Source organism: Manis pentadactyla, chromosome 1 (assembly GCF_030020395.1).
Source record: "Manis pentadactyla isolate mManPen7 chromosome 1, mManPen7.hap1, whole genome shotgun sequence".
Classification (NCBI taxonomy): Eukaryota; Metazoa; Chordata; class Mammalia; order Pholidota; family Manidae; genus Manis; species Manis pentadactyla.
In genome coordinates, this window is record NC_080019.1 from 217,440,606 (window position 1) to 217,462,064 (window position 21,459).

Genomic DNA, 21,459 nt, shown 5'->3' on the forward strand with positions numbered 1-21,459 from the left:
AGTTCTGAAAGCTTTCCCCTCTCAGTTTACACATGGAGAAACATTCAGATTAAGTACTGAACAGCTAAGAAATGACCCCAAGAGCAAGTAAATTCTGGGCTACACAGCCGTTTCACAGTGGGAGTTACAATGGTTATCACCTTCACTTGGTAGAGAAAAGAGCTGAGGACTGTACAGGGTTATTTCTGTGTAGCTTTTTAATGATCTTCCCTTAGCCTTTTAGAATTTGTGACCAGAATTCCAAGTTCTTAATTTCATAATCAAAATTCTCATGTAACCTTTTAATATGCATGAAACTTGCATGTCGGTATAGATACCTAATCATTTTTACTGCATTATATTTGCCACACATTGATTAAAATGTAAAGAAGCATATCTCAGTTCTACCAGTGTGCAGATAATTCAGCAATAAGCAGATCCTCTCACTGGGATCCAGAGAGGGTTTTAAATGAGTTTGGGTCCTTCTGCCTTGACATACTCATCAGTATTTCAGACCAAAAAGGGACTCCTAAGTCTGGTCCCACCGGGTTTGTTCTTTCCCTGGATGAGCCATTTGGGGAATCCAGTTGTTTCTTCCTGTGTTTCGCCTTTCTGACTTTATGCACAATTTCCCAATTTGAAACTAAAGTCATTCCAAAGAATGAGCCAGAACTCTGAATATTAAATAATATTAATTGGTAAAATGAAACTTAACAGTCTTAATTAAAACAACAAAAATAATGTATTTAAAATTAGCTACCGGGCATTGAGCTACATGGTGCAGTCACAAGGTAGGACAGTTGAAATCAAATTTCACCCACAGAATTAAGAAGTTTTAGATGATTACGGATTGTAAAAAAAAAAAAAACAATTCATGTTTAGATTGCAGCAGTTTCAAGGGCTTTTTTCCATGTATCTTCAGCTTATGTCTTTCTGCCTTTGTATTTAGTGTATAGATGTGGGTTTGTTTTTCTTTCATGTTCTACCTTGACTTGTATGTCTCACTCTTAACTGTTGGAAGAAATTGAAATTAGTCATTCTGCCATTATGTAATTCTGATTTTATTGGTCTATATATTTCTAAACTCAAACCACCACCCCTTTGACAGGTGACTTGAAGTGAATGGTAGAGTTGATGTCAAGGCTGCCCTTCCAAACCAGCAAACCTTGCAGGGGTTGTTAAAGCAAAAAAGGCCAAATGCAGCCTTGAGATAAATTCATTATTTGAACTTCTGATGGTGTAGTGATGTAAGAAAGTTGGCACAGCTACATTCTTCTATTGCCAGGCAATCGATAAAGGAAGACACAAACCATCTGTCTAGCCCACATTTGTCATGACACAATGACGGAAATCTACAGGTCATCGAGGTGTTATACTCAACATGCTACCAAGCAGTTAGAACAGGTCTTTCTAAACTTAGAGTCTGTGTCCTCCAGAACACATTAACAACCAGCTTTTATTGAGCAGTTTGCTAGGTATTGTTGTAGACCAGCAAAGAAAGATGACAAGCCACGCCCTTTCCCGTCAAGGAGTTGGCTGCGCAAGGTGATAAACACTGACATGCACTTACTGTTGGGAGGTATCTGCAGTTCTTCTCAAATCCTGCTGTTGCTGCTTTGCTGTGATCTTGGCCAACTCCTTCATGCCCTCCAGCCTCAGGTTTCTCATTTATGAAGTGAGCAAGCACCTAACTGTTAGGGCTAATGATATGTGGAGAGTAGTTGGTACAGAGCAGGTGGGTAGCTTCTAACCCACAATAGAGGCATGTGCCGGGTATTATGAAGGAACCAAAACCAGCCCAGGGGGTGCTGAAACCTGGTTCCTAGAGGAAATAATGCCCAAGTAGAGACTCCATGGTGAATTAGGGTCAGATTGGGGTTTAGGTATTCCAGACAAAGGGAACATCTACAAAGCATATGTTTGGTTTGTGTTGATTTCGTTTCTGGCTCTAAGATAATACATGTAATTTTAGTAACAAAGCATATTTAAAAAATTGATATAGGGCTGTAAATTTGTGCTCAACAGAGTAACTCTTATTTCTTCAAGTGTATGTTTCTTATTACAGCTCAGAAGTAGAAGAGTTTAAATGGCCATCCATAGAATTTGAGATAAAAAACAATGGATTGGATTGAGAAGCATTTATAAAGCTAAATTGAGTGTATGTGTGTGTTCATTGTTAGGGACTTGACTTCATGCTACTTCCTAATAGGGCCTAGTGTGGACGCAAATTACCACTCTTTGATTCTCTTGTGATTCATTTGATTCAGTTCTTCTGTCGTCTCTTTTTATGGTCACTGGAAAATGTTAAAAATAGTTTGTACGTTATATCTCCCAATGATGTGGTCTTAACCAAAATCCTGGGATTCTAGTCAGATCTACTAACTTACACACTTGAAGAAGATAGACATGTTGGCTTTTATTTTGAGGTGATTTTACAAATAGAGACCACACAGTGCAGGGGTTGTTAAAGCAGAAAAGGCAAAAAGCAGCCTTGGGATAAATTCGTTATTTTCCTTCAGGTATTCTAAATAATCACTTCTTCCTCTACTTTTTTTGAGTTTTATGTAGTTCATACTTTAAAGGCAGAACTACATACCCAGAAAACCCCAGTCACATAGCAGTTATAATGTATTAGTAGTTGAAGAGAAACTTAGCTCTTCCTGTATAGAGTTAGCAGTTTATATTATTTTTCTTATGCCAATGTTTAGCCAGTAAAAACATCCACTACTCTGATAATCTAGCGATGGGAGCCATTTCTTAAGTGCCTCCAACCATGGGCTGGTCTGTCAGTGAGGGATTATTGCCAAACCTGGTCTGCTAAGAGGATCATTTCAAATAGCCAGTGGATTCTAATGTAGAACAGCTCAATCTTGTCTCCATTTTCAGATGTATTAACCCGAGATACCACATTTGCCCAGAACAGGAAAAAGCACTCTGCTCTGAGATTCCCTTTGGCTTCAGAGTGAGCGGCCAGAGAGCATGTGAAATTCATTGCCCACCTGCCTGGGATTGTCACCCATATTTTCTTTATGTTGTCATTCTCTTTCTCTGGGTTGGCAGTAGACAGTCATTTTCCCTCAGGTAAAGCCTTCATGGCACTTGTCATTTATAAAACCAGCATCCCAGTGGTAAACTGTCCTCAAGAGTAAACAGGAAGGAGATTCTGGAATCAAGCCTTTCTTCCATGGATTGGGCTGGCTTAAGTGAAGGCCAGGTTGGTCATAGGGAGCCCCTCCCTCCGGAGGTCTCACATCCTGGAGAGGCCTGTTCGCGCATTGCTGCACAGAACAAACCGTGGTTATTTGTGCAATCAGTGAACCCGCTGAAAATGGTCACTTTACTCAGTGGCTTGGAGCAGAAATAACTTTTCTCTTGAGCAGGTTTTTATGCCCATGTGATGTGCCACGAATCCATGGCTGGAGAAAGCCCCACAGGAGCTTGGTCCTTGAGTCCCCAGAGGCTTCTGGCCACTGGCCATGTGGGAGCCTGGACGAGGGCCAGTTTTTCTCTTTTCTGGTGGTTGTTAGATAATGGTTGACACCCTGAGAGAAGGAGCGGTCAGTACAAAAGAGACTTGAAAAAAAAAAAAAGCCGACTCTCTTGGCTATGTGGCTGTAATCATCTACCGCGATTTAGTGGGAACAAAAGAACTCAAGTATGACCTTTGGGTAACAGGACACATTGTTGGAAGGGAGGATGGTTTTAATGTACTTTTGTTCTAGATTGTCAGCTGCCAGTAGCCTACTTTTCCCTTCGGTTGTCACATAGCATACTGTGAAAATAGCTCGCGTAAGACTTACAGTGAAAACACAGCTTTTGAAGAGTGCGTAGCTTTCGAGACTGCCTTGCATGTGATTTTCTAAAATTACCTGATCTAAATATTGCTTCTCAATTGTTCAGAAATACAATTTAAAGGAAATTTATGAATTTAAAATGTTAAACATTCTTTGTCAGTATTTCAGGAGTTGGCTATGTGGTTAAGTATGTCTAACTTCTTGTTAAGTAATGTTGACTGTGGAGAAGTGTGAAAATAGGGGAAGGTGCAAAGAAGAATAAACACCTGTAATCCCACATTAACAACAATGCCCGGCACACATCAGGTACTCACATACTCAGTCAATGAATGTCAAGACAAATACTATTAGTATCATTTGGGTATATAGATGTTTAAGGGCTTTTTTCCATGCATTTTTAAAAAAGAAAATAGGGCTCAAAAAATGCAAACTTAACATAGTTTCTCTTTAAATTAAAAAAATTGATTGTTTTTTACTTCTCTTTTATGATAACTAATTTCACTTTGCCTGTGGCAAGCGGGCAGCCCCTCTAGACATACCTGCTAAATGACGCTATCTAGTTTCATTTGGTAACACTTGCTGTGGGTTCTTGTTAAATGTGTGACCCTGATTTCATACCCTTACAAATCTCTGGAGGAGGGTCTCTTATCCCTGCTGCCTCCACATTGTTCAGAACTTCTTACCTCAGCCCTGACTGGTCACGTTCGTCCCCTCGTCCTTGTCACAGCCTGACTTCTACCAAACTCACCTACTCACTCCCCCCCTTCATTTCCCTACTAGAACTGCCTGCTGCAGTCAGATGATCTGTCCCTGTTGTTCCCTGAGTCCACCCCACTGTAAGGACCACCTTCCTCCTTTTCATGCCATTCCAGCATTTCAGGCTGGCATAGCTCCCCTTGTATAACTCCCTGAATAATTTGCCATGAGGTGCTACTCCAAACCTTGCATTTTTTGTTAACCTGTTTGTATTAGTAAGGTGCATGATTTTGAGAGGCTGTGTTTTGGGGCATCACACCATAGAGGAACTTACACAGTTTCAAATGAATAGTTGGTTTTTTTGGTGAAGACCTATGGTAGACTTTTTTTTTTTTATGGTAGACTTTTAAAACTTTAAGTTGGTAGTTATAAAACTAAACTCCTTCTCCCTGGACCCCACCCCCCGACCCTCCAAAAAAGAGAAGAAGTGAGAAATTGATGTACCCTTGCCCTGACATTTTCTTCTGTGTGGTAGTTGAAAGTGCCAAGAACTTCTTACAGTTCAGTTAGTTATCACATGGTGTTTTTCTGCTTGAATATCGTGGCCAACTTGGTTCCATCACTTCTGTGAGTTTTGATTGTACTTTCTCCTCCTGTCATCAAACTGTGCCATGAACATTACGTAGTTTGTAATTAAAATAAACCTGCAGTGAAGGATCCACATTAAACACTTGATACAGTTAACCTGAGCTGCTCTGATAGGCCACCATCTTAACCACCTTGACTTAGACTTAACCAAATATAATTTTAGGCCTTCTAAGTATTTAATTCTCTTAACCAGTCAAGCAGAGGGGCTTTTATTGGCATTCTTCTCACCTGCATATGAGGAAGCCACATAAATAGTTAACAGTTTTTGAAAATGGCATGGCCCTTGCTTTGAACTTACTAACTACTTAACTCTGGAATAATAAAGATGTTGTGCTCCAGACTGAATGGGCTGAGAACATACGGGTAGCACAGCACAGCGGCTGGCCTCTGCCCCCAGAAAGATCAGTTTGAATCCTGGGCCTTCACCTCAGTGGCACTGAGAATATCTTAACCGACCTTGAGCCTCAGATTCTGCTGCTGTGAACTGAGCAGGTGAGGTTATAGGGAAGGTCAGCTGAGTTCCCTTTCCACTTCCCTTTTTAGGGTTCTGTAAAGAGCTCTGATGACTAGGAGGCAGGCCAGGCTTCCTGGGGATGAAGACTTGGGCTACTCCCTGAAGGCAGATTAAGATGCAGGTAGGTGGAGTGAAGAAAGGGCACTCCAGTTGTGGAGAAGCAGCTGAGCAAAGGACATGGACAAGTCCATAAAGCCTTGAAAACGTGTGCAGGGAGGGGACTGGGAGAAAGCAATGCATAAGACACGTGTCAGGGTAGGAGAGAGCCTGGAATCTGAGGGATGAGGAAGAATCTTACCATCCGTGAAATGATGGGAATCTGAGGGAAGATAGGTGTACAGGAGGTGGTGGGGAAGGAGCAGCTACAAGGGGCATTTCCAAGGAGCAGTCCTCAGAACTTGGCGTGTGAGGCTATGGGTGAAAGATATTGAATGGGTTTATAGCGGGCGGTTAGTGTGCCATTCATTCATTCTTAAAATACTGAAATTGGAAACCTGCTGCAAGTTCTGTTCTAGCTATTGAGGAGTAATATTGGTGATTAATCAATCACCAAATAAAACAGAAATCCCTGCTCTTCTGAAGCTTCCTTTTCTACTGTTGTGTTGAAAATTTAGTGGCAGCACTTTTGGCATCTTGAGGTGTCATTATCTAGCTCCTGATTGTTTTATCATATCTCAGAGTCAAGCAGGAAATGTTGATGAAAAAATACCCAGTATCTTCCTGAGTCAGTATGTAGTATTTTCATGTTTCAAGACTGTCAAGATACAAATGAAACAGTCTAACTGAAAATGCTGTGTTTTACTGATCAAAGGAATTGGTGCTACTGTAGATTTAGGAATTTTGCCTTCTAGTTATTAAATTTCAGGGACTGTCACGAAGTTTGGAACACCTAGGAGGTGGTGGTTGAGTTGTGAAAGGTTCCTTTTGTAGGCTTTGGTTGGGATTAAAGTTAGGTTCCTTTAACAACCAGGCTTTTTCTCCAAGTGATTTTGTTTGCTTATTTCTGAATGAGTGCTATGATATTTTAGTTTTTAGTTTGAGTTTTCTTCTATTCTTTCAGGTGAAAAAATGTAAGTTAGTCCTAGAATATTCCTTGACAAAAAGTGTTGCCGTAAGAAATAAATAAGTTGAAAAGCTAAAATACAATTTCCCATGGCATTTTGAGAGCTTGAATTAAAAGAGCATTATTTCATTAAAATTGTGATGCATTTAAGTATTCTTTTAGTTAGAAAAGCTTCAGTCTCTTTCATTTAATGTTACCCTAGTTGTGATTCATAGTGTTTTTATGGTAACAATCAGCTATAAAAATAGGGGATAAGGATTATTCATAATTCTTAAGGAAAGAAACAGGTTTGGGCCTTATAGTACTAGTAGGATTTCTCACAAAAAATATTTAAAATGTTCTATAAAAGAATGGTTAAGACTGAACTGCTGTAAATATACTACCTTTCAGTATTTGAATTTCTCAGTTTAAAAAATCAGATGTTTTTTTTTTAAGGATGATTTATTATTATTTTTCAAATTTCCTTCAGGTAAAAGTGCAGTTTTAAAGTGTCTACTGGATATTCACAAAATTTTTCGGGAAAACGACCCAGCTTACATCCTAAACGACCTCTACATCTCAGACTACTGTGTGTGGATTCAGAAAGCCAAGTAAGTTTTGAGTTACTTATGAATTTTACACGCTCCCATTTCTGGAACACATACTTATCCAGGTGGAAGGAGGCGAAATAACCTGGGGGATAAGTTGTAATAAAAGAGACCCCTCCCGCCATAGCTACCAAACACTTGAAGTCGCTGGAGCACCTGGGGAGCTTGGTGAATTTGCTTACGGAGGAGGTGCAGGTGACGGAAAGTTAATTTTAGTAGAAAAAATTGATATAGCCCAGAAAAATGGGTGTTTAAATAGACAGTTACGAGTATTCATTGCTATGCTATTGACTGTCCAACATCAACATGAATCCTCAAGACTGGGTACCAAACGTGTGTCTCTAGTTACCTTACTGTGGGGTGGGAGTGTGTGTGCACATGCACGCAGGCCCATGGGTAAACATCATAGGACAGAAAGCTAATCACAACGAGATCAGTGATCATGTTCTAATCACACAAGAGCTATGCATTCATTGGCTAAACCTCTGGCGTACAGAACCCATTATTCACGCTGTAAAATACAACCTTCAGAACCTAGTAACATGATTCTTGGGAACATAGGTACCTCAGAGCCTGATAACTCACAAATAGGCTTCTTGTACTTGACCTGTAAAATTTTTTAATAATTGTTTAGCACTGTCTCACTCAAGGAACCATAGTAAGTTAAAAAATGCAGTGACTCTGGCTATCAAGCATCTCACAGAATTGTATTGTGTTCACATACATAAATACCATGTAGCCATCAATGTTGAAAATGTGTATTTCTGACATAGACTGAGAAATCAAAAAATATACCAGACTAAGAAAATGCGTCTTAAAACATTGTAAATTTGAGGATGTAGAAATGTATAATTAATGTGTAAAATGTATCAGTGTTTATCTCTAGGTTTGGGGATTATGGATGATTTAGTCTGTTTTAGTTAATTGTACTTTGTGATTTTTTTTTTGCTATAAGTGCTCTATTACTTGTGTAATAAAAATAAGAAAATCAAGTTATTTTAAGAAAACAAAAGCATCAAACAACTAAATTAAACTAAAATCACTCAAAAATTTTACACACAAAAAAATGCAGTGACTCTTTTTCTGAGGTTATTTTGCAAGGGGGTTCTTCTGTAGACCTGGTTCTTATGAGACATGCCCAAATTATCTACTTCATTAGTAAAAGACTATTAATTGAGAACATACAAAGAAAGCTCTTGACTGGAATGATTCTTAAGTGCTGTAGAAAATGATGGCAAAATATCATTTGTGACTTGGAAACAAAATATTTGTTTCCAAACAAAAAAAAACATGAAATTTTTATCATTACTGTGATTGGTAAATGAATGCTTTAGTATGGCTCTCATGCCTATTTTGAGGGAGCCATGATATAGAATTTATTTCTGATTTCTGTTCATGGAGAAGCAATTATATTACAGAGTGAAATAAAAAAAAAACACAGAAACTCACTGTACCTGTTACATGGAAAATGCTTAGAGAGACTGCAGGAGATAATGCCTGATCGCAGACAGCAGGTGGTGCCAGCATTTGTGTTGGAAATCTCGATTTCACCAGATGGAAAATTGCATCTTTCACCCCTGAGGTCATAATGGCATGTCAGCACTTCATTTGATCCTCCTGCTAATTAAGCTTATCGCATACCCTGTTGCCGTTTCCTGTTGTTTTCATAATAAAATTACATTGAACTAGTTTTATCCATGTGGGTTTAGATTTTTCTTTTCCTCGTTCAGGTGAGGATGTTTTAAACATGTAATGAGCACTGAGGCTTGTGCTGGGATCCCATTTTGACGAGTTCCTCCTATCTCTCTTTGTGGCATACCTTATCATACCTTATTATTAATAAGAGAGATCATATTTCATTAGAGTAGAAGGGTGGATGTCCTCAAATTGGTGTGCAGATTACCAGACTTCCTTGGGCTTAAAAATTCTTTTTCCCTTGGTCTTAAGTTGCAGGAAATGAAATGAAAGTCTTAGGTTCCTAATAATTGCTGTGGTAATAGTAATTTTTTTTAAAAAGTGCTAATGTATTGGGAAGTGAGACAGGAGAGAGAAAAAATGAGCAGGAACTCTTCAAATTATTTTGGGAAAAAATGTTCCAACCTTACCAATTTGTACATAACTTTCCTTTTCCTAAATAAAGCATATTGTTGTCACTTGTGTGTGAAATTTTAACTCTAGTCTACCCCAGTAATTTTTTTGTCCCCTTGAAATAAGACATTTGTTCATTCACCTAATTTTTATTAATTTTTCCAATTTTCAAACTTAACTTTTCAAATGCAACATAATTGAGCTTTCCGGTATTGTCTTTATTGTGAACTTTCCTGGCTCTGAATAAACTATACTATAGCAAATGTCCATGATTTCATGACTAATTTCTTCCTTCCCCTTTACCTTCTGGTTTCTCTCTTTCATATGGTTCACCAGTGAAATCTAGCACCTCGGTTTTTGTTTTTGTTGTTTTATTAAAGTATCACTGATATACAATCTTTTTTAAAAAATTTTTTTATTAAGGTATGATTGATATACCCTCTTATGAAGGTTTCACATGAAAAAACAATGTGGTTACTACATTCACCCATATTATCAAGTCCCCCCCATACCCCAATGCAGTCACTGTCCATCAGTGCAGCAAGTTGCCACAGATCCACTGTGTCCCTTCTCTGTGCTACACTGTTCTCCCCGTGATCCCCCACACCATGTGTACTGAACATAATACCCCTCAGTCCCCTTCTCCCTCCCTCCCCACCCTCCCTCCCACACCCCTCCCCTTTGGTAACCACTAGTTCATTCTTGGAGTCTCTGAGTCTGCTGCCATTTTGTTCCTTCAGTTTTCCTTTGTTCTTATACTCCACAAATGAGAAAAATCATTTGGCATTTGTCTTTCTCCACCTGTCTTATTTCACTGAGCATAATGTCCTCCAGCTCCATCCATGTTGTTGCAAATTGTAGAATTTGTTTCTTTCTTACGGCCGAATAGTATTCCATTGTATATATGTACCACATCTTCTTTATCCATTCAGCTACTGATGGACACTTAGGTTGCTTCCATATCTTGGCTATTGTAAAAAGTGCTGTGGTAAACATAGGGTTGCATATGTCTTTTTGAATCTGAGAAGTTTTATTCTTTGGGTAAATTCCAAGGAGTGGGATTCCCGGGTCAAATGGTATTTCTATTTTTAGTTTTTTTGAGGAACCTCCATATTGCTTTCCACAATGGTTGAACTAGCTTACATTTCCACCAGCAGTGTAGGAGGTTCCCCTTTCTCCTCATCCTCACCAGCATTTGTTGTTCTTAGTCTTTTCTATGCTGGCCATCCTTACTGGTGTGAGGTGATATCTCATTGTGGTTTTAATTTGCATTTCCCTGATGATTAGTGATGAGAAGCATCTTTTCATGTGTGTGTTGGCCATCTGAATTTCTTCTTTGGAGAACTGTCTCTTCATATCCTCTGCCCATTTTTTAATTGGTTTATTTGCTTTTTGGGTTGAGGCATGTAAGTTCTTTATATATTTTGGATGTTTACCCCTTGTCGGATATGTCATTTACAAATATATTCTCCCATTCTGTAGGATGCCTTTTTGTTCTGTTGATGGTGTCCTTTGCTGTACAGAAACTTTTTAGTTTGATGTAGTCCCATGAGTTCATTTTTGCTTTTGTTTTCCTTGCTCGAGGAGATGAGTTCAGGAAGAAGTTGCTCATGCTTATATTCAGGAGATGTTTGCCTATGTTGTCTTCTGATATACAATCTTAAGAAGGTTTCACATAAACTACATTGTGGTTTCAACATTCACCCATATTATCAAGTCCCCCCCGACCCCATTGCAGTTGCTGTCAATCAGCATAGTAAGATGCTATAGAGTCATTACTTGTCTTCTCCATGCTGTACTGCCTTCCCTGTGACCTACCTATATTGTGACTGCGCATTATATTCTAGCACCTCATTTTTATGTTGTAAAATAGTTCTATATTTTCCTTCTCTATTTGATGCTTCTGATTATAATAATAAAGGCTGTACTTTCATTTGAAATACAAGACAAGTGCTGAATTTTGACTAGCGCAAAGAATAGCAGTCTGTTTTTACAGACAGTTTACTTTGGCAAAAACCGGTTGGAATACTGGGTAGCAAAGCCTTTCAAATATTAATTAACACAGATCGGGCAACAGTTATGGTGAGTTTTGCTGTATACTATGTAACTACTTTTTCTTGTGATATCTTTGTCTCAGTAGAGCATATTTGTAGCTCTCAAAAACTGAAGCTCTTCTATTCTCATTCTGAGTGACAGACCCTGCAGATTATTTTTCTGAAAAGGAATGCTCCCTGCCATTCTTCATAGGAAGCTTTACAGGAAGTGCTGGGGGTGGTGGCCATTGCAGCAAATGTTCCCTGAGTGGCAGCATGTGGGGGTGATTTGCTTGCAGTCATATATCTTATAAGGGTTAGGTTTAATAGTCTCAGGTCTTCTGCATCTAGATTTTATATTTTTGGGGGATAGACAACCTGTTGTGTTTACCCATGGTATGTGGGGAAAAAACAAAACAAAAGAAAAGGAAGAGAAACAAAGAATTCCTTTATCTTCCTCTTGGATGTTCCCATAACACTTGGCTTAGAGATCATTTTGTATTGCCTGCCTCATATTGTAGTAATTTAAGTACCTATCTCTTTCCCTGTCTAAAATTTTAAAGTCCATGTGAACGAGCACCTCTCTGGGTCCATCCCAACTCTCATGAGCACAGTAAATTTCTGTTTAATTAGGTTGAAGGAGCATTTCCCATTGTGTATTAAAAAAAATAAAAGCAGCTGTTACTTTAATTGAAGATTTCAGCTAAAAATTATAGTCGTAAGATTTTGCCCCTCCCCTGACCTCTTTACCAGTGGGCTGGTGGCACCCATCAGTAGCAGGGGTAGTTCTAACCCTCTGAAAGTTATACCCTGTTACATAAGCTGGGATGGGAAATCATGAACTGCTGTGCCTCTCATTGGCCATAAGATTTTTAGCAAATCACTTGATCTCTTCATCTAATGCAGCTAGTATTAGTATTTTAATATTTCATCTCATTTTCCAGTGATTTTTTAAGCCAATGGAAATAATATTGCACATATCATTTTCTAACTTGTTTTATACTTAGGATAGTACCCTATAAATCATTTTCCTTTATAACAATAACCATATCACAGTATTTTAAAAAAATAATTTGTTATTCATTATTAAAGAAACATATGCCTACTGAAGATAATTTGATACTGTATGGTTTTAATGCATGGTGTATTTTAAAATGAGAAGGGATCAAGTAGAGTATTATTTTGTTTTTGCTATGTGAATTTTTTTTTTTAATGAAATTAAAATCAAATTCCTGGCTATTTTCAGTATGGGTCTGAGCTTGTCATAAAGGCTTTAAGTCACACTTTTTCTCTCTAGTTTTTTAAGATAGGTAGTTGTGGGGGAAAAAGAAAAAAATACGTCTTTGCAGTGTTGAACATTTTTACATTGAACTGAGTTTACTTTGATCAATACATTTAGTGCAGTTATTTTTTTCACTGCTTTTTCACTTAGTGAAATCTTATTCTGTGACTTTGGATGCTAATGTGGAAAGTTTGTAGTGGAAACAGCTCCATTGCTGAATAGTTACATCTCATTTAATAAATCGTAGGCCTTGGTTTCCTCAAACTGTGAATGAACATAAGCCATTTCAGCACTCAAATCTTAACATTTTGGAGAACTTAGGCCCTCATCATTGTTTCATCTGTGTACATGCCTGGGTAGCAGACAGGGTTATGCTCCTGAGAAGAGCATAGCTCTCTTTTGGCTCTCATTTCTGGTTTATTTGCCAGGAGCCACGGGAGTGAGGGTAACTCACGCAGAGAGATAAAATATCAGCACTGAACGTGAAAGTGGAATTACTTACTTTTCAACCACTGATTATTGAGCCTTACTATGTGCCAGGTACTGAGTTAGGTGATAGAGATATTCTGGTGAACAGGAGATACACCATGTTAAACTGGTCTCTTCAAGTGGGGATACAGATATAAGGGAAATACCGTGCTGAAGCCTGCTGGTGGCTGCAGTGATGGGACAGTAGGGGTGTGGAAGCCCTAAGGAGGCCCTGTGTCTAGTCTTGGGGTATAGAAATTAGCTTCTGGAAGGAGAGTTGAAGCTGCATGCTGAATGATCAGGAAGAGTTGATCAGCTGCAGGTGGGGATGCAGGGGTGAAGAGTATTGCAGACAGTAGGGACAGAAGAGCTCAAAGCTCAGGATGGATGGATCACACTTCAGGAATGGGAGGGAAGAGATGAGGCCCAAGAGTTCATGGAGAGCTTGGGCTACTTAAAGCTGTTTGGACATCGTCCTGGGAGAGTGTGGGGCAGCTGAAGAGTTTAAGCTATGGAGTGTCTGGGGGGGCAACGTGGTAGCATTTAGATTCTGGAAGAGCCATCAGGTCACATCGTGGGGAAGGAATTGGACTTGGGCAGAGTTCAGACTGAAGACTGAAAGGCGAGTTAGGAGGCAGGTGATCCAGGCAAAAGGCAGTCTAGCCTGAGCCAGGGTAGTGAGAGTGGGGAAGGAGACAGGTGGTCCCACTTGAGAGGTAGACGAGACAGGATTTAGTGATTGGCAGGATGCTAGGGGAGTGTGAGGAGGGGAAGAATCAAAGATGAGATCGAGATTGTGATTTGGCCGGTGACCTGGACCTTTGGAGGTGCATTTGCTGAAATTAACTAGTATTAGAGAGGGTGTAGATTGGAAAAGAAGAGAGAGGGAGGGAAGGTGAGGAGTTCAGTTTTAGAAATGTCAATTTGAAGTCTCTAAGGAATATCCAGAAAGAAACAGTCAGGAACATTTGGATCACAACTGGAAAAGATGTATGGGACAAAGAGGGGATATGAATTAATAGCAAAACATAAAAAATGGTATCTGGTTGCCTAGCACTGTTGCCCATATGAATATAAGAATTATCAGGAGTGCATGCGTTCCAGGCTGGGACACTAACATCATGCAGAGGAGCAGACAAGTGAAACGTGTAAGCAACATGGTGAACAGATTTCCTGGTTGTAGCTGTGTTGTGTTGGGAGGGCAGAACGGATGTGAGGCTTTTTTGCATTTGGATCACGGTTTTATCTTGCCTTGGAGTAACCCTGAATTACTGAGTAAGAGAGTTTACAGTAAGCGAGGGTCGTGATGTTTTAGTAACAGGGCCAAATCGGAAATCCTTTTTTTCTCCGTTCTAGGTGCTGAAGACTGTGTCAGTGTTCTTGACTTGGGAATCAGTTGGTTACCTAAGAGAAACCCCCTCAGACTTTTATCATAAAAACGGGAGCTTTCTTTGGAGGCTGAAGTTGTACACACATGCCTCCAGGGCTACTTTGTCACTAGTGAGTTGCATTTCTCAAAGAAGGGTACATGTGGGGCATGCAGACACTGCTGTAATCTAGGACACTATTCTGAGCCATAGCTGAAGGAGAAGCCTGACAGCTCACCATCACCTATTCATAATGCAAATACAGAGTATTAAAGGTGATTTTAGGGGTCTGTTACATTAGGCATACCAAAAGTTCATCAGCCACTCTAGGTGGTTTTACTTTTCCAGGGGAAGTTACTTCTCTGACAACTGCTAAAACGTTCAGCGTTACATAAGCTGCTAATGAATAGCCTATAGAAATTTCAAGAAACAGTTGTGCATAATTTCAAGCAAGTTAAACCTCCGTTGAATTGAAATCATTCTTGGTAAGGTGCTTCTTCTGGCATGTCAAGTTGCTCTTTAGTTTTACTGTTTATTTTTAATTAAATCCACAAATTCATCCTGGATGGGAGTGGGTTTTATCTCCATAAGAAAAGATTAGTACATGCCAATATTCATTCACGTGGATCCCTTCAGTGTGGCTTCATATAGAAGGGATTTATTTAATGGTCCTTTACCTTATCACCAGGAGCTCAGGAGGGCTCACTGGGATGGTTACTCTTCATTAGACTTTCCTTACAAGAAATGTGCCAATAAATCATAGGATTATGAGTGTTCCTACACATTTCAGACTAAAATAGCCCTTTGTAAAGCTATGAATGTTCCCTGTGTATTGAGAAAACTAGCAAAAGAATTACATATCTGAATGTTAAGGTTTTGTGGGGGGGTTTTTTTGTTGTTCTTTTTGCTTATTATATTTTCTTTTTTGTAACTTTGATCGTACTTTTTTTAAGGTAAACTTATTTTAGAATAATTTCAGATTTGTAGAGAAATTGTGAAGACAGGATAGAATCCCCAGGTATTCCACCCTCAGTTTCCTGTTATTTAACATCTTATGTTGGTATGGTATATTTGTCACAATTAAGTGAACCATTATTAATACAGTATTATTAACTAAACTCCATAACTTATTTAGGTTTCCCTACTTTATAATCTAATGTCCTTTTCCTATTCCAGGATACCATGTTTTGTTTTGTTTTTACTAAAAACTGGAAATCAAATCAGTAATGCTCAGTTTCTTGGGCATTTTTGCTTATCCAAGTGCTTAAGTGCTATTGAGAGGTAGTGAAATATTATTTAGATATTAAGATACCTAAAGGGCTTAATATGTACAAACATTCTGTCATCATGAATCCAGACCTTGAAAATTATGGTTTGGCATATTTGAGATTTTTTAGAAATTTGGCAGCATCACCGATTTATCCTTTTTACTTATACATGTACTGTGGGCATCACGATTATGATGTATTAATAAAAAATAGAGGAAGGTTTGTAAAAATAGAGTGAGCAAGCATTTATATTTTCATAACAATTTTCTTAAGGAGCTATAGGTTAAAGGAGAAAGCGTGAATAGGGGTTCTTGTAAAAAAGGTAAAGAAGTTCAGACGTGAAAAGGCAGCTGCCTTACTGGAAAGCACGCTGCACTTACGGTTACACGGAAACCAGCATGTGTCAGGCCCATTTTGGAGCTGTGGCTGGGTGGCTGTGTTCGGTTTTGTCTCTGTCCTCACTTGTTTTGGTCCCAGGTGCTGGGCTCCAGACATCTCAAATCCTTGGCTTTGCCTTCCTGGAGCCACGGCCTTTTGCAGGGTCTAATTAGCTACCACGTGAGCAAATTGGTGTTTTCCTTCCCCTCTGTCCTGGGTATTTTCAGCCATCAGAGGTCTTTGAAGGAGCCTTGTCAGAGGAGACCTGCAGGATCAAGTGAGTTCAGGTGGGGATTGATTTTGTAAACCAGGATTCTTCTTCACATAGAATTTTCACAGTGCTTGGATTGTCTTCACATCTCATTCAGAGAAGAGGCTTACATTGATTAATGTGGCGAATGTGTGGTTATCAGACTTCGAAAGTGCCCTGTTTAAGGAGAGCTTTGTCAAGAGCGTCCTTTGAATGGAGTCACAAGAAAGCTTTTTTAAAAAACTGACAACTTCAAGTACAATTTCCTTTTTCTTCTGCCGAGTATGATTGAAACCCAATCCTTGTTATAACATAATTATCTCAACTGCAGTCAGCAGGGAGTTGCTGCCTTAATGTTAGGGGTGTGAAGTCCTCTAAATAAATAGAGGATTAATTACATTCACAGCATGTCATGAAGGTGATGAGATTGATTGTGATCATTTGACTTGTCCCATTTCCTGCTCTACTTTTCTGAATAAATAGAAGCTGAGAAAATAGTAAATTGAGCAAGAGAGTACATTGTTGCTCCTGGGGCAGGGACGGAGATGTTAGGAAAGGGCCTCCGTTTGGTATGGGTCCAGCGTTTAAGTGATATATGATATTTATTTTAGATAATTTCATCATTGATTATTCACTTGCTATATTCTTAATTTAAACAGCTTTCCAGGCAATAGTTTTTATTTTAAAAATAATACAGCTATTAACAGAATGTTGGAAGAATTTCACAGATTGGATTTTAAATGGATGGATATCAGCAACTTTCTGATTTGTTTTTAGATGTTTTCACTTTGGCCTTTTGGGAGGTTTAAATGAAAGAAAATGTTACCTGTTACTGGAGTGTCTTTTCCTCATAGAAGCTCTGTGCTTTTGTTAAATTTAAAATGATGAATTAGTACTTTCATAAAGCAGACTGTGTTTCCTATTTTTATTTTATGTTTGTCCTACCTCCTTTTCCTGGAGAATTTTATAGTATAAAATTGTGCCATCAGTTTATACATTCACTTTCCAGATCTTTTATTGCAGTGGTCTCCAAAGTGAGGTGCATTTATCCCATGGAGGATATAAAACAATCTTTTTTGAGTGCAAGAAGACTATAGCAGCCCTATCTGTTTATTTTTTAAGAAAGAAATTTTCACAAATATTTAATTTATGGGTTGATGACAAAAATCATGTTCTGTGGGTTCTAAACATTTTTTAGTCATGGGGTAGTTGTTGAGAAGTTTGGAGGAACAGTCTTTCTTATTTCCAGAGAACATCACATATATTTATTCTCAGAGCCTGAGTTATGGCAGGGGCAGCATTTGTGTCGCCTAGGAAACTGGAGCCAGAGATCAGGGCCTCTAGTCAGTCCTTGCCTGTTGCTTAAACTGAGTTGAAGATGTAGAAACTCAACTGTTAGAGCTTGAGATTTTATGCCAGATGTAAAAGTTCACTCCCAGCCTCAGCTATCTGTTCTGTTTGCCCGGGGAAGGGAAAGAAGCCTGACTCCTGAATGCAGGGCCCTCATCAGGATGCGGCACATAGTCCTGGGCACAGACAGCTTGGCCTTAGTTAGTCTTTGCTTTTGGGATTCTTATGTGTTCATTTAAAACATTAAAGAACAAAAAGCCAACTATCATTTTGAGAGAAAAAGAATGAAGTTTGAAATAGACAATCATTTGGGAATGTGGCATGATAATAGGTTTAACCCCAAGATGGATGATTCTAGGAGGAATGATTTTATGATTTCACTGTTAATTACTGGTCCAAGGAACAAGGTCCCAGAGGGATCTCTGGACTGTGAATGTCCGAAAGGGCAAAGGGCTTATTCAACTTGGTATCCTGGCAGTCAGCCAATGCCTGATGCTTATTAATGACTCTCAGTAAATGCACTTTGAACTGAAAATTTTCTTTGGAATTCAGTAAAAAGCTTCAATGAGAAGAAGCAGTTTTACTTTCTCCTGACACAGTGCTAAACCTGTCTCTCCTAGAAACTTCAGTGTGTGTCCTACCTTTATACCTTATCACAAAACAAGGATATACATGCACTTACCTACACAGGTGTTGTGTATGCAGGTAAATGACAGAGGAATCATGTAAGTTTATTTACTTAAGTATGAGAAAGTCAAAATAGGTTGGAAGTATGTAAGAGACAGAGGTAGCGTGTGGGTGTTTGGATCCCCTGCGTGCCACCTACTTATGGTTGAGCAGTATTGACCCAGAGTGCGGGGTCGGGATTGCCCCAGGGAGTCAGCCTCAAGCATTGACCATCCCAGGATCTGCACCCACGTGCTGTCCCCGTGTCTAGAGACAGAGTGTGAGCTCGTTGAGACGGCAGAAGATACTCCAGCCATCAGTTCCCAGGTGTTCCCCAGGTCATCATTTCCAGATTATGCATTTGAGCAGGAGACAGATTGAGTGATGTGTGATGGCACTGAAGGATATCATGTATAGCCTTTCAATTTAATCCTGTTTCCCATAGGGAGTTACCTATGAACACTGAGTTTCTTAGCTCAAACTGCATTTATCGGAAATATTTATCATTGTTTATAAATATTAATAGCTTATTATTTATAATGATTATTTAATTATTAACTATGATTATTTATAATGACATATTTCTGTTCTTTGTGGTTCATTTGTTGTAGATAAGTTTAGAGTCTGATTGAATCCAAAATTTTTTGAGCACCTGATGTGTGGCCAGCTTCGTACTTAGTCCTGGGGATAAACTCAAGGTCAAGATTTCTGTGTCAAGGAGCCCTCTCATCTAGAGGGTTAGCAATACTTGACTGTCATGAAAAAGCATAACTGGAAAACCAAGAGGAAAAAGCAGCATATATAAAGCTGTAGAATGCTGAGATGGCACAATCACATTGAAACATGTATATTCATAGAACAAAAATCCTAGATGGTAGCATATTTATGTTGATAAAAAATTATCTCTGGTTTGTGGATTCATGGATCCCTTTTCTATTTCATGCTTAACTTTTTTATTTGTTTACAGTGAACATGTATTTTTTTCCTCCAGATATGCATTTTAGGCAATTAACAAGGGTGATACAAATGGTTTGTTCTAATTTTTTTCAAGTGTTAACAATATTACAAAACTGAATAAACCAAAAAGCATGGTGATCTGCACTCAAGGCCCGACTAAGTCAATGAATGAAAAAAGAAAGCCCTCATGCTCCGAATGAAACGAAATAAACATGTTAGATAACCCATCAGTGCTTGTTTGAGATTTCTCAGATATGAACTCAGCATATAAATCAAGGAGTAATTTAACATTATTTACAAATGTGGAGTTTCTCTCATTGTTTAGGCTTACTATTTTATCACTTATGTAAAATTACAAAGCAGAAAGATACCTTACCATTAGACATCTACACTGCCTGTGATCTTGGTTTTACAACAAAACACTGAGCAATGGAATATACCTCTTAGTATCAGAATGTATCTCTTAATATCCCCTTAAGATCATATTTGCTTTTGTTTGGTTGAACTGTTGTTAGTCTTATGATGGATGAAAGATCATGTTACATCACAGGTTTATAACTATGTGGTGTGTTTTAAGTGACAGAGCGAAATGTGAAAAGTGATGTCTGTTCTGATAATCTTATTTTCTCCAAACTCTTTCTTGCCCTGTAACCTCAGGCCACATACAGGCCCAGCGTTGTTTTTTGGGGGTGTCACTTTTGATACCCTGCTAGAACCCAAAGATACTTTCTTTGAGCAAAGAATAAAGCACCTTCTCACATCCAGTATTAAATTCCCTTGTGCCATTCCAAGTAAAGTTGCCAGCGAAATAGATTTTATTCTATCGTAGAGTATCCTAATGCTTCAGGAAAATAAGGGTTTAGTTCTTATGGGAAGAAATCGACTTCATTTTCAACATGATGTTTCAAATCATAGTTGTCAACATATGCCCTATAAACTTGTTTTAATGGACACAAGAGTTAAAAGGATTTCACTTAAGCTATGTAAGGTGAAGCCTTCTGAATAAAACTATTGGCAAAGGATCTCCATTTTATTAAATATCGGATTAATTATAAAAACTAAGCTTTCAAAACTCAAGTTGTGAAGCTTGTGTTCTGAACACAACTGCATTATACATACCTAATGTTTTAAAAGCTTTTTGATAATCCATGGTATCAGATGGAAATTTCAAATCTAAAATGTTTACAAGGTAAATACTGAGTTTATTTTACCTTTTTATCAGAAAGACCCAGTTGTGCTTTGTATTTGTATGAGAACGTGTTTGGTTTGGTTTTTAAATGAAAGCTACACAGATCTTGTCATCATTTGTCCAGGACAAGGTTAACATGTTTCAGTTGATTGTACTTTTTCAAGGATCACCTGCCTGGATAAGATGGTCTCTCCCCTCGGGGCTTGGGAGTGAGAGGTGAGGCCAAATATCTCCTTTGTTTCACATCTTTTCAGGGCTTGTCACCCTAATTGGTGGTAATGGTGGTTTTTAAGTTACGACTGCTTTAGGCTTGAGCATCTGTTCTTCCTCTCATTCACCAAATAGTTATGACATCTGACTCTATGCAGCATTCCACACTATGGTTCTCAGCCTATGAAGGGAAGCAAAACCAGACCTGGTCCCTGCCCTCATGGAACTCATCGTCTAAGGGAAGAGAGAAGCTAATCAAATAATCACATACACACAAAAAATCAAAACCTTTGAAAGTGCCTCAAAAGAAAAGGTTCATGCTGCTATGACAGCATGTTATAGCTGACCTAGTCTGCTGTGGGGTGTGAGGGGAGAAGAGGGATAGAAGCAGGGAGGAGATATGTCAGGGGACATTTACCTGAGGAAATGTTTGCTTTGAGTACTGAAGTACATGTAGGAGTTAATTTAAGAGAGATGGACTTCAGGAAGATGTAGTAGCTCTACCATGTGCAAAGGCCCCGTGGCAGGAGGAAATTGGTACAGAGTTCAAGAAATTGAAAGAACATAGGGTGTTGAGCCAGGATGATTGAAACAAAGAAAAGGTATGTGGGGTAGGGAGGGGTCAGGATGAAGCTGGTGATGAACCTTCTAAGCAAGGTTCACAATTTTTAT

The 21,459-nt window shown here is 38.8% G+C and overlaps 1 protein-coding gene across 2 annotated transcripts in view; it reads left to right on the forward strand.

The window, feature by feature from the left end:
- Positions 1-21,459, forward strand: part of SHQ1 (SHQ1, H/ACA ribonucleoprotein assembly factor) — a 98,960-nt gene that overhangs the window by 43,553 nt on the left and 33,948 nt on the right. For both annotated transcript variants that reach the window (XM_036878011.2, XM_036878012.2), the window contains one exon: positions 7,164-7,284. In XM_036878011.2, the coding sequence (XP_036733906.2) occupies positions 7,164-7,284 (121 nt within the window). The remainder of the gene's footprint in view (positions 1-7,163; positions 7,285-21,459) is intronic.